Source organism: Salmo trutta, chromosome 14 (assembly GCF_901001165.1).
Source record: "Salmo trutta chromosome 14, fSalTru1.1, whole genome shotgun sequence".
NCBI classification, from domain to species: Eukaryota; Metazoa; Chordata; class Actinopteri; order Salmoniformes; family Salmonidae; genus Salmo; species Salmo trutta.
The window spans coordinates 38,635,911-38,650,035 of NC_042970.1; the positions used below are offsets into that span (position 1 = coordinate 38,635,911).

Consider the following 14,125-nt stretch of genomic DNA (forward strand, 5'->3'; position numbering starts at 1 on the left):
CTTGTCATTATCCTACAGAATGTGATATCAAGCCTTCCTTTGTGGTTTTCACACTAGTTTAAACTAGTTTTAGGTGGTGCAGCAGTTACTGGATCTCTTTTTGCCTTTTGTGAAGTCACTGGCATCCGAATGTTTGGGTCAGACGCCCGCTGCCAAACCCTCAGCCCCCTAGCCAGCCCCCTAGCCAGCCCCCTAGCCAGTCCCCTAGAAACCAAACTCCTTCATCTCTAATGCTGAGCAGAACACCTCTACTCACTTCTCCTTCTCTCTCTCCTTCATCCTTCATTCCCAAAATGTTCTCTGTGCCACCGCTGTACCCCCTCCCTCCCTCCCACCCACCCAACCTCCACTGTCTGTCTATCATGCACCCCTTCTCTGCTTCTCCTTCCACCTTGTGTTTGTTCGCCTCAGGACCACTGAACAAGTGAAGTTTCTCTGTTTTCTATTGTAAGTAGTACTCGCTCTTCCACCACTCACTCTCTCGCTTGGAATGCCGTCTTTGCTTTCTGTCCCATTGCATGTGTTGTTATGATGAGAGCTCAGTGTTGTCATGATGAGAGCTCAGTGTTGTCATGAGAGCTCAGTGTTGTCATGATGAGAGCTCAGTGTTGTCATGATGAGAGCTCAGTGTTGTCATGATGAGAGCTCAGTGTTGTCATGATGAGCCAGTGTTATGAGAGCTCAGTGTTGTCATGATGAGAGCTCAGTGTTGTCATGAGGAGAGCTCAGTGTTGTCACGAGGAGAGCTCTGTGAAGATGCTTTTAGTGACCTGCACTCCTGCTTGTTGGCACGTGAACCCTCCTTGAAAACAAAGATTCATTAGCTAGTTGGCTATTTCCTGAACGGTTGCCTTGTTACTCTTTGCAAAGTTAAATAGCAGATTTCTATCTGCATAGGTATTTAACAGTGCTATAGTGTGCAACACTGACAAGACCAATGGGACCTGTAGTGTTTACAGTGTAATCCATATTTAGACAACAGCTATTTATTAGATACCTGTCCTGAACAATTACATGTCAAGTAAACATTTCATCTTGGCTGAGTGCCCCAATAACCAATGCTATATTTTTTATTCACAAATCCTCTGCCTGTGTTCTTCCTCTAGGAATTCTTGTAAGGTGAAGAAGTATGAAAACCAGTCCCTGGTCCTGGATGTCTGCAATCAGGTGTGTGTGTGTGTGTGTGTGTGTGTGTGTGTGTGTGTGTGTGTGTGTGTGTGTGCAATATCAGCTGAATATAACCTTGCTGCAGTGTCACTGCAATTGTTAATACTCAGTAGGTTACCTCATCTCATTTACACACACACACACACTTCTCTCTCATGCTGACCAGTGCCTTTCCCTTTCTCACACACTCGTCAGTGTGTCTCTAGCACTGCAGTACAACCCTGGCGTGTTGACAGATGCATTACTCATCTCTCAGCACTGTTTATCAGTCTACAGAGGCCGTGTGCCATCAAGTTTTTTGACCTCCCATTGTACTTCAATAGACTATCCAACTACTTCAAGTAACCCCCAAATGTAACGCTTTGAAAATCCAAACAAAAATACTATAATATCAGAGAAATCAAGTACTATTTGCATGTTGAAATGGGGTGGCAGCGTAGCCTAGTGGTTAGAGTGTTGGACTAGCAACCGAAATGTTGCAAGTTCAAATCCCCGAGTTCTGCCCCTGAATAAGGCAGTTAACTTCTGTTCCTAGGCCGCCATTGAAAATAAGAATTTGTCCTTAACTGACTTGCCTAGTTAAATAAAGGTAAAATAGAATGCACCTTGGAATATTGCTGCATTGTTCATGATTTTTTGTTGGTGGACTTATTCTCTGAGGGTACAGTATGCACATTTTACAGATTATGGCTTTAATTATAGAATGATCATCACCGCCTATCAGATGGAATACATTGAATTTAATACGGTAATGACAGTTAGTACCATCACATCAGTGTTCTATCTTTCTCTAGAGTCTTCTAGACTGACGACACGCTGGCACTGCATTCTCTTGTTTACAGGAAGAGGATGTGGTGGTGTCCCAGGTCCAAGGAATGCCCCGCCGTGTTCGTCATGCCACCGATGAGGAAAAGCTGGCTTGCAGTGGCATCATGGGCCAGAAAGCCAAGGAGGAGGCAGAGGTGGAGGTGGAGGAAGACTCAGCGTGTGCCAAAGGCCCAGCCAACCCATCCAATGTCAAAAGCCAGGCGCTGCTGGATGGTACATTTGGTTTGCTCTCAGGCAGGGGCGTCAGTTGGGTATGGCAGTCGCCATACCCTAGCTCAAGACCCACATTTTTTTAAGTAGGCTACACAAAAGTAGACGCAAATCGTTCCAATCCAGATTAAAATGTAAAGGCTGTTTAGCATATTAGTAGGCTGGCTTTAGGACCATGCAGAGCATCATTCGGAGAGAAGCTGCCAGCCTTTCTCCTACTTTAAGAAAGCAGAGACAGAGTTTGCTTTGTCAGTCAGCCTTTTAGGCAGTGCGCCGATTGCTTTGAATCTGATATCGGCGTTGAACTTGGCCTTGTAAGCCTCGAGGCCAGCTGTTTTATGCACAGGTTACTTTCACATTGATGTCGGCACAGGTGGCACATCCAATAGGCTAGGGGAAGATAAGCTTCCATTAAAGTAAATTGAATTAAATCTGCCCAAATTAGCTATATAATTACTCGTGCCTATACAGAAATAAATGCAATCTTTCAAAATACTACACCAGAGAGCAAGATTTGGCCACAGAGGATCATTAGCTTCTTTTCAAAATGAGCTGTGGATCATTTTAAGCGCAGTAAATAGCTGATTGTTGAGTTGCAGCAGTCAGAAAAGCAATTAAATAGACCTTGGCCTATCGCAATATTTCAAAATACAATCGTAGGAAAAACAGTTTAAAAAGCAAATGGCTATTGCTCAGAAGACAAAGAAAAGACGAATCTTTCTCTAGTTATCAAAACTCCCAATTGAGCGAACACAATTTATTGGCACCAGCGGAGATCATTGGCCATATCCCCCGAGTGCAAGCATATTCACTGTTTTATCATTGGATCAGTACCACTGGAAAGTTTTTGGGGGGACAATAATGTCCTCCTCCAGGCTAGATGGACGTCATATTGTACAATTTGTGTATTCCCTTTTCGTAGGCCAAGATTAGATTTTTCACTGATCGTTTTCACTGATCTGTTTGTCAGTCAGCAGAGTAGGCTTTTCATTTGTGTTTTATAAAAAAATGTTGCCTAGCTATGTCTCCAGTCATATAAAGTGTAGTAAGATTGCATGAAATGTGTTTAGAAGGGCACATTTTTCCAGCGCAAAGAAGAAACATAGCTGATCAGGTCTACTCTATAGGCCCTATTCCCAATATGAGAGATTAGCCTGTTGAGGACCCCTTCGAGGACCCCTTTGACAAAATAGCATGGTGCGAAATTCAAAACAACAAAAATCTAATAATTTCAATTTCTCAAACATACGACTATTTTACACCATTTTAAAGATACACTTCTCGCTAATGCAACCACATTGTCCGATTTCAAAAAGGCTTTACAGCGAAAGCAAAACATTATGTTAGGACACCACCTAAACAAGAAAAGCCACACAGCCATTTTCCTAGCAAGGAGAGGCATCACAAAAACCCGAAATACAGCTAAAATTAAGCACTAACCTTTGACGATCTTCATCAGATGACACTCATAGGACATCATGTTACACAATACATGTATGTTTTGTTCGATCAAGTTCATATTTATATCCAAAAACAGCATTTTACATTGGCGGGTGATGTTCAGAAAATGTTTAGCCTCCAAAACCTCCGGTGAATGAGCACAATGAGCACACATATTACAGAAATACTCATCATAAACGTTGACAAATTATATAACAATTATTTAAAGAATTATAGATACACTACTTTTTAATGCAAACGCTGTGTCAGATTTCAAAATAACTTTACGGAGAAAGCACATTGTTCAATATTCTGAGTACATAGCTCAACCATCAATGCAAGCTATACAGTTAGCCACGAAGTCACGGCGTCAACAAAACTCTAAAATAGTGTTATAAATCTTTTCTTACCTTTGCTGATCTTCGGCGGAATGCACTCGCAGGATTCCCACTTCCACAAGAAATGTTCATTTGTTCGATAAAGTCCATCATTTATGTCCAAATACCTCCGTTTTGTTGGCGCGTCCAGAACACTATTCCAAAGGCACGAGGCGTGGGCGCAAATAAATAGACGAAAAGCTCAAAAGTTCCATTACCGTTTGTAGAAACATGTCAAACGATGTTTACAATCATTCTTTAGGGTATTTTTAACGTAAAAATGCGATAATTTTCCAACCGGGCAATAGCGTTCATTCATTCCAGAAGAAAAAACGGAACGGCGGGCTCGCGCATCACCAAGTCCCTTGTCCTCAGACAGGCCACTGATTGACTGAGCTCCTATTTTCTGCCCAGTAACAGGAGAAGGATGAAAAAACTTTCTGAAGGCTGTTGACAGCCAATGGAAGCCTTAGGAAGTGCAACGTGACCCCTTAGACACTTTAGTTTTGATAGGGATTCAAAAGAAGAACTACAATTCTCAGATTTCCCACTTCCTGGTTGGATTTTTCTCAGGCTTTTGCCTGCCATATGAGTTCTGTTATACTCACAGACATCATTCAAACAGTTTTAGAAACTTCAGAGTGTTTTCTATCCAAATCTAATAATATGCATATCCTACCTTCTGAGTCCGAGTAGGAGGCAGTTTCATTTGGGCACGTTTTTCATCCGAACGTGAAAATACTGCTCCCTATCAAGGAGTGTCTGAGGACCAGATTGGCGAAAGAGATTTCCAATTTTCAACTTCATATTACACATTAGCCTTACCTTTCGTTGTGGCTGGCAACGTGACATTCTTGGTCTGCAGTGCAAATTGACCGTAAATATCACAGAAGCCAGTGAACACAAACGATTTAACAATCCAAGCAATGTTTCTTCTAAAACACATTAGGCTACAATATTGAATAATGTGACAATCCACAAGCAGGTGCAGGCAATTAAAGGGTTTATTTTCTCATCCATACACATTAAATTAGCTGACAATACACAGCGAACTCTTGCTAACTAATAACATGATTCTTAATCAAATAATGAATGTTTACCCCTCCCTAGTTGAGGAACCATCAACTTCGTTCTCTTATGGTCGCGGGATTTGTTATCAACAACATTTGAGTCACCATCAGTCAATTCTAAAAGCTTTTAGCGAATACAACCACTGACTTTTTACTCATCGCTCGTACTACGTAAACTAAGATTCAATTGGGTCCTTGGGATGTCCCTACCCCAAAAGTTGAAGTTTAAACGTTAAATGGTTACAGTTAAGGTTAGGTAAGGGTTATGGTAGGGTTATGATTAAGGTTAGGATTTAAGGTAATTTACGTAGCACGAGCAACGATGAAAAAGTCGGTGGTTGTATTCGCTAAATGATTTTATTCGAAATATGAATTTCAGCACCCCGCGGAAGGACCCCAGTTGTACAGGACAAACATAAGTACAGTGAAGCGTATTCAGAATGTAATTTTTTTTACAGAAATCTACTGATTGTGACTCAACGTTGGTGCTAGCAAATCCCACGACCAGTTATCAAAACTCAACACCACCTCAATATAAGAGAACAGAGTTGTGGGTTCCTCAGCTACCCACCCAAACGAATATAACATTACAGTAAAGCTATCATACAGTGTCATTCATATTATATTATAATATAGCCTACACAGCTAGGTACATTAGCTAGCAAGCTAGCTAGTTAGCGAAACAAAATATGTTCTGCATCCTCACGTAAACGTGTTAGCTGGAGCTGACGTTTAGCTGAACCATTGCTAGATGTGAGCTCTTTGGCTTACACTAGGTACCGTATTAAAGTTATCTCAGAACAAACCAGGTTTCATTTTATCAATATCATGGAAGTCATTATGAGATCCATGCAAATTGTGACTGAAAACGCTGATAATTCTCCGGAGAGTTACTTATTGTTTGGACCACAGTAGCTCAGTGCAGTCAAGCAAAAAAATAACAGATTCAAAGCTACGGCTACAATTTCAGGTTAAAAACTAAATAAAACAAGTCTCAAAATTAAGGAAAATGTCTGTACATTTTAGCTGTTTCAAAAACATTGTATGCTATTACTGTAAGAGTGTTGGCTGAACAAGACAGTTCTGTTTACACAGCCCTGTTTAAATGGGGGCAACTGTCGGGCGAGTGTTGTGCGCTCCCTCTGAAGGTAGCGCTCGAGCCTTGACAAGTTTGCAAGTTTACATTGCAGTATATGTGTAGCCGAGGGACCCTAAAAGTCTGCTCGCTCAGGCATGCATTGTTCAGAACTGTCTGTTTTGCTAACAGTGACTGAGTTTAGTTATATTATTAGCTGAGTTTCTTTTCCTTTTTTAAGGAACTCAGTCGGGCTTTCAACTTACTCTTGAAAGTTGTAATAGTAGAATGCACAAGGTGCAATATCGAAACTGGGTAGTACATAAGCAGTTCAACTAGCCCATGTCAGCTAACATTTTTTAGCTAGGTTTTTTTTGCCCATTGATTTTGTTGGAATGTTAGAGTCACTCAGATATCACATGAACACATATAAGATGTACAGGATGTTCCCCAATGATGGAAGGGGGACATGAGTGAAAAGCTTGTGAACCCCGGTTTTAGATGTATCCAATAATCAAGTCATAGTCAAAGGGACTCTGCTTAAAGGGGCAAGAAAACAAACAGCTAAATGCAAGAAGCAGTCCTAGACAAAGCATAAAAGCAGCTTCTGGAGAGGCTCTTGGATTGTTGAATCTCACATTAGGTTTTACTGCCACCTATTGGCCATTGAAAATCAAGTGTTGAGTAAAATGACTTTCCATCTCCATCCCCTGATTCATGATACTGATTCAATATTTATTTTTTTCCCCTCAGGTCCACAGGCGAGGATAACACACTGTATGGATGAGAAAGACATCTGCACTTCGGTAAGTAGGCCTAGATCAGGGCTGGCCAACTTTGATGGGGGTGAGGCCACAAAGAATTTGAACTCGTCATGAGGGGCCGTAGTGGCTCGTGGGTCAGCGTACCCTCATCCATACCCACACATGCAGTCAACTGATTTGTGCAATGAATCCATTTGTGCATTTAAACTACGTAACTCTCCTAACTAAATGCATTATACCAGTAGCCAAGGACGGTTCTAGCCTTTTGGGGGCCCTAAGCAAGATTTGGTTGGGGGGCCCCCTCACCTCGCCGACAAATCATTTTACTGGGCCCCTTCTTGACGGCGGAGAGAAATGTAGCATTTCTTTCAATTCTACATATTTTGCCATGGGGCAGAGAGAACATTTTGAAATGTTTTAACACATTTCATGCAATTATACTCATTCCATGAGGTAGAGATCAAAATAATTCTACACATCTTGCCATGACTTATGCCATGTCAGTATGATATCTGAGTGAGAGTGACTTGCAAAATCAATAGGGGGCCCCCCGAGGTCAGGGCCCTTGGGCACGTGCCCTGCATGCCTGGTCAGTATTCGGCCATGATTACTATTTTAGATAGCTGTCTAGACTAACTTACCAATCTAAAAATTGTTAGCTGACAATGCTAATTGAGTGACTGTCAGTGACTAACATAACAAGAGAAAAACTGCTGATGCACAACCAAATTTCAAAATTGCACCTTTTGTATTCTACTATTTTAACTCTCAACAGTAAGTTGAGACCCCGACCCCGAAATACATTGGGGTCGAGGTCCCCGTTTTTGGAAATTGATCCTTGCGCCTTAAAAAGAGGACCTATGCGGCACATGGGCAGACAGTTACCCATCCCTGGCTTAGATCTTTTGATTTGTTAGTTGTTTGTTTTGATTTGTTAATTTGCCAATAGAAGCCAGTTTGCATTAGAGCTCAGACTGACATGGTTTGTCCTTGGTGTCTATAGAGTGAAGAGCTGTCAATCACCCCAGGGCCAAAGTTGATTGGCTGTGAGGGAAACGATGATAAAGGCAGTCCTTCCTCCCTGGAGACCATATCGCAAAGTGAGATGGACAAAGCAGCAGTGCTCACCTTGATCAGAGAGGAGGTACAGTAACTGACTGATTAAACCTGGGTCGTGATCATTAGGCACCAAACGGAAATAGGGAGGGATTACTTTGACTAATAAGAAACACACATTTTTCGTTAAACATTTCCCATTGCCTGCCCTAATGAACACAACCTAGCTAACACCAAGCTAGTCCTTTGAGCTAAAGGCTCAGTTCCTTGATTGCAGACTGTCACTGAACACACATTCTGTTAAATTATACGATAGTAAACATGCTTAAATAATCAACAAGTAGCAAGCAAATGGATGCCTGGCTGTCAAGCCTCCTCTAACCCTAAAGTGTTTTCTCCCCAACAGATAATCACTAAAGAGATAGAAGCCAATGAATGGAAGAGAAAGTATGAAGAAAGCCGCATGGAGGTGTTAGAGATGAGGTATTATATGGCGCTGTTGCTTTAGTTTGCCATAATTCAAAGATAATCATATTTAGAATATAACAGAGACAAACTCACAAGAAACCTTTTAGACTGGAAAGAAACCTTTTCATTTTTATTTATATCTCCTGTGTTTATCTGTCTCTTGTAGGAAAATAGTGGCAGAGTACGAGAAAACCGTTGCACAGATGATTGGTAAGTTTTTGAGGAGTTCATTTTATCTGCACTGATATTAAATCATGGGATAGGTGAAAGCAATAAGGTGGATGTCTACCAGCTTATGGCTTTCACCAGCCCATTTAATTCCACATTAGTGCAAATCCATGGAACTAGATGTTAATAACAAGCCTATTTAGACTTTTGAGACACACCCTTGTTTGGATGTCCCTCAACTGTCTGACCTGTGACCTTTACAGAGGACGAGCAGCACAAGAGGAGTGTCCTGGGCTCCCAGAAGAGCGTCCAGCAGGTGATCCTGGAGCGGGACCAGGCCCTGGCTGACCTCAACTCCGTGGAGCGCTCACTCTCTGACCTCTTCAGACGCTACGAGAACATGAAGACCGTCCTGGAAGGCTTTAAGAAGGTAGGCTACGTGTTAACACTAGACTAGAGAGAAGGTTAAAGAATGTGAGTGTATGGTTAGATTAAGACTAGAGAGGTTCTGTTGAAGAAGTGACCCATTGCGCAAAAACTGGTTTAATCAATGTTGTTTTCACATCATTTCAACCCCAAAAAATGGTGTGATGACATTGAATCAACCTTGGAAATGAATTGGATTTGCTAAAAGTATTCAACCTAAGGGAATTTCATATTTTTTTCATCTAACTTTTTACTTAAATCCAATGACATGGCAATTTTTTGTTGTTGATTTCACATTGAATCACGTTAGATGACAACTCAACCAAATGTAAATCAAAACTAGACGTTGTACTTAACCTTTTGTACTTCCTGTTTTTATTCTTTTGTTGATGTTATGATGTACAGAGTCCTTTTATGTTTGGAAAAGCACTTATTAATGGGATGAAATGGTATTATTAGCGTCACTGTTTTTTCAGTATCTGATTGTTGCTTACAAAATTACTATCTGTAGTGGAGATACAAGGTTATTCAGTTCTCAGGTTTTTTTTCTGTCTGTGTGTGTGTGTTCAGAATGAAGAGGTGCTGAAGAAGTGTGCCCAGGAGTACCTGGTCCGCGTCAGACAGGAAGAACAGAGATACCACACACTCAAGATCCACGCAGAGGAAAAACTAGACAAGTAACGATAGTTTAGTATTTCTTGTATCTAGACTGCTTTTTCAGCAGATGTTTATATGATTTGAGTCTTGATTCTAGGGATTGAGACGGTAAATGTTTCAATGTTAAATATCTGATCATGTTAAATATAAATATCACTTTATCTAGTCTATCGTTCATTTGGCTAGTATGTACTTTTGAGGCGAGGGACATTATCTTTCTATGGTTCACTCTCTCATTTCTTTGTGAGGTCTTCTATTTTTCTTTCTTTCTTTTCTTTCTTTAATGTTCCGGTCTCTGCTGTGTTGCAGAGCAAATGAAGATATCGCCCAAGTGCGCTCCAGGGCCGACTCAGAGAGTGTGGCTCTTCATGCCAGCCTGAGGAAGGAGCAGATGAAGGTGGACTCTTTGGAGAGAGCCCTCCATCAGAAGGTACTTGACTTGACATGAGTTAAATTGACTTGACTTGGCTTGACTTTACCCCTAAGGGAAAATGTGTCTGTAGTAATCATTGATAGTAAAATAATAATTGGATACAAGAATTCTGTTTGTTATCAATGGTTCCCATTGAGAAGCACAAAATGGCGCATTTCGACCAGGAAGTGTTTCATGATGTCACATTTGTTAGTCACAAAAAAACAATTCAAATGCTGAATCTTTGATTGAACAATCTCTGCCTATCTCTCTATTCTTCACAGAACCAAGAAATTGAGGAGCTCACGAAAATCTGTGACGAACTAATAGCAAAGCTCGGAACATTAGACTGATACCTGATATCATGAACTTTGGAGTTCTTGGACGTACTGTTCCACCAACATCTCTCCGCCCTGCCTTACCGTTGCAGCCAAGGCCTAACCATCCCCCACCACTAGTAAACGACTGTCCACACATCAACACAATCTGAACCCGTCTCTGCTACTATTACTTATACATGCAGGGAGTGACGGTACTATTCACCCGTTGTCTCTCGAACGGAACAAATAAACTGCGAAACAGCTATGAGTATATGTTTTTTATGATCAATTAAAGTATTGATGTGGCAAATTTGTAAAGTGCATGTGCAGCTGTTATACGCATGTAGGGCCAAATCGTAACTTTTCAATAAATAAAGCATAGTATGGACATTACTGTCGATTTCTCCCTGTCGTGGGGCTATGTGAGGGATCTGCTTGTAACCTGTTGCGTTGCGTACTGTGGGGTGTTTGTAAAGTATGTTCCACATCATGGATTATCACTTTTGGAAGAAAGAGACAGAGACGTATGATCCAGAAAGGGTTCGGGGGACATTCTTCTGCTGATACAGGGAAAGAGATCAACAATCAATCAGTTGGTGGCTCTCGTTTTGCAATCGCTTGCGTTCCACGGGTTTAGACTTTACACAATCATTCTGCTGCTATTCTAGTAACTACTAGAGATGGAGAGCGATCCATTTATCGTTTTGTAGAGTAGATCTACTCTCATTTTATCTTCTATTGTTTTGTACCTTTCTTTAGGTAGGACATGCTTTTAGCGGTATGCTAGTATACGTTTTTTTTTAACCGATCAAGGGATTGCACAATTATTTTAATAACTATGTAGCTTCTTGTTATTTGATATCAACTTCAAACTGCAGTTTGTGGTCGATGCTCTAGATCTTTGATGTAGCTCCATGAGATATACTCTATATACCTGTATTAATTGTTATTCTAATTTGAAGGCAAAGCGCACGTGTTTCATGTCTACAGCATATGTTAAAGTGTCTTTGTTTGCTCATGTCTGTTATCACCACATGTCTGGAGGAGGTGCTTGGTTTTCTGTATTAACAATGCAACATTATTTGGAAAAACTCTTGTTACCGTATTTGTTGTTTGAACAAATATGTTTCGTTATATAGACAATATAGGCTTTAATCCATATTCCTTGTGTCTTACCCCTTAGCTCATGTAGCTGAACAAAAGAGCACTATGACAAGAATATCTTAACAAATCCATCAACGGAGTAGTGACATATCCTGTTTATAATTGTACTTTTTGCTCTCTATAAGAATCGTTTGAAACTGACATGTTTTGTTTTCTTCTTTCCTTTAGCTAGACACAGCATAGGGAGCTGTGGTTGTAAGCTTGGCTTTCTGCAGTGCAGCCACAGTTAAGTTTCTCTCCAGACCTTTGGAAAACAGGACAAATATTTTCTACCATCTCCATAATACTTGTGTTGCCAAATCTTTCCCTTGCCCTCAAAGGTCATCACTGTTGATGTTGAAGGCTCTGAGAATAACTTTTCCAGAAAACACTAATTATTATGACATCTGTAAACTATATACTAATGCAGATGTGGATTCTTGTTTAGATGTTCTCAGAGTGAACAAAAAGCTAACTGGTGGCCAAACAGCACAACGACTAGTTCCTTTTAATGTTATGGTAACGTGTAGGACTGGTTCCTTTCAACCTTTAGGACTACAAGGACCTACAGTACAGTATGTGGACATGGAACTGTCCCCAAGCCCACTTTAGGTGCTACCTACCTGAGTCATAGTTTGGGAGCCATTGCCTTATCATTCCTGTTTCATGAATCATCATCATCATCCTCCTCATCATCATCAGTACCTTCAACTGCCAAATGTTATTATTGTGCCAAATTAAGGGGATTCAGGAGGAGGTATCATGACTTAAAGGTCTGACTTTGAAGTTGCTTGTCATTCTATCACTGCAGTATCTGTACATTTTATATTGTATGAAAATAATATAATTTTATTGGATTGTTCATACAGTATTTGTAAAGTAGAGGAATGAAACGTGCACAGATTCTATGATGTTACTGATTGTTATATATATATTTTGTGCAGAAGGCATTTCCTGAATAAAAGTGATCATTATTGTGAACTTTTTTTACTTCAGTAAAACTTTTAGGCTGGGATTTAAATTCGAGACCACTCTATAGAGTGCACAGCCGATGTGCCTGAAGGCAATTTCCCTGACGTTCACGGAGATCACATTCACAGTAAATGCTGCGCATGTCGGCTGACCTTCAAAAGTGAAGAGCAATGTGCTGCCGTTTAACGCGCCTTGGATTGAATCCCAGCCTTAGTGGATTAGGCTATTTCAACCACATCACGCTTCACTATCTGGCATCATCCGACGAACTAATCTGAGTTTGACGCATGCCAGGATAATGCTACCTGCCCCAATGCATAGTGCCAATTGTAACGTTTGGTGGATGAAGAATAATGGTCTGAGGCTGTTTTTCATGGTTCGGGCTAGGCCCCTTAGTTCCAGTGAAGGGAAATCTTAACGCTAAACCATACACTGACATTCTAGATGATTCTGTGCTTCCAACTTTGTGGCAACAGTTTGGGGAAGGCCCTTTTCTGTTTCAGCATGACAATGCCCCCGGGCACAAAGCGAGGTCCATACAGAAATGGTTTGTCGAGATCAGTGTGGAAGAACTTGACTGGCCTGCACGTAGCCCTGACTTCAACCCCATCGAACACCTTTGTGATGAATTGGAACGCCGACTGCGATTTAGGCCTAATCGCCCAACAACAGTGCCCGACCTCACTAATACTCTTGTGGCTGAATGGAAGCAAGTCCCCGCAATAATGTTCCAACTAGTGGAAAGCCTTCCCAGAAAAGTGGAGGCTGTTGTAGCAGCAATGGGGGACCAACTCCATATTAATTCCCATGACTGCAATGAGATGTTTGACAAGCAGGTGTCCACATACTTTTGGTCATGTAGTTTATTTTAGTATTAAACAATGTCTTACTGCAGTAACAGTCAGTAAACACTCAATTTCAACAGTGCCACAAGACTTTCAAAAACTTTCATCAAAATGTCATTGAGGTATAAAATGACTACTGAAAGTGTTAAATATACAGTCAAATATTCAGTACTGAGTACATAAACACAAAACCTGTGATAAATGTTTAATTTTAATTTTACTAATTAGTGTGCATGTTTAAGCTAAATCTGTGATGTGAAGTCTACTTAGCTTAAATGAGTTCACTCATAAAGCAGAACTGTGTTGACATTTGACAAACAACTGTTCAACAAGGGGAAATTTTTACATTACAAACATCAAGGAATTAAAGCAATAGCAAGAACATATCTGGGCTGGGATTCAAACAATGTAGAGGACATACGTTACCAGAGATTTGATGTACTGTATTCAGGATTTCAAGCTGAAAGTCTGCACAAAACATTTTTTATTTATTTGGGACCTCATGATAATTGATACTTAATCTGATTACAGGCAAACAACTATTGGGATTTTTAAACTGATATACTTTGTTTGGCTGATAAAGATCTCTTATTTTTATCCAGTGTGTCAGCGAACATCTTCTGCTTCATGTTCCTCAGGACATGCATGGTGATCGTCACAACCCCATCTCTGGCACTGCTCTCCTGCTTCTCATCTTCAGCGTCCACCATTTTCTCGTCCTCTCTCT

The 14,125-nt window shown here is 40.8% G+C and overlaps 1 protein-coding gene across 3 annotated transcripts in view; it reads left to right on the plus strand.

The window, feature by feature from the left end:
• tacc1 (transforming, acidic coiled-coil containing protein 1) overlaps nucleotides 1-12,562 on the plus strand; it is a 41,809-nt gene extending 29,247 nt beyond the window's left edge. For all 3 annotated transcript variants that reach the window (XM_029775755.1, XM_029775753.1, XM_029775752.1), the window contains exons 4-13: nucleotides 1,107-1,167; nucleotides 2,010-2,208; nucleotides 6,921-6,973; nucleotides 7,935-8,075; nucleotides 8,394-8,470; nucleotides 8,622-8,665; nucleotides 8,887-9,053; nucleotides 9,620-9,726; nucleotides 10,016-10,136; nucleotides 10,403-12,562. In XM_029775755.1, coding sequence (XP_029631615.1) covers nucleotides 1,107-1,167; nucleotides 2,010-2,208; nucleotides 6,921-6,973; nucleotides 7,935-8,075; nucleotides 8,394-8,470; nucleotides 8,622-8,665; nucleotides 8,887-9,053; nucleotides 9,620-9,726; nucleotides 10,016-10,136; nucleotides 10,403-10,471 — 1,039 coding nt within the window. In that variant the 3' untranslated portion in view covers nucleotides 10,472-12,562. The remainder of the gene's footprint in view (nucleotides 1-1,106; nucleotides 1,168-2,009; nucleotides 2,209-6,920; nucleotides 6,974-7,934; nucleotides 8,076-8,393; nucleotides 8,471-8,621; nucleotides 8,666-8,886; nucleotides 9,054-9,619; nucleotides 9,727-10,015; nucleotides 10,137-10,402) is intronic.
• Nucleotides 12,563-14,125: the final 1,563 nt, after the last annotated feature.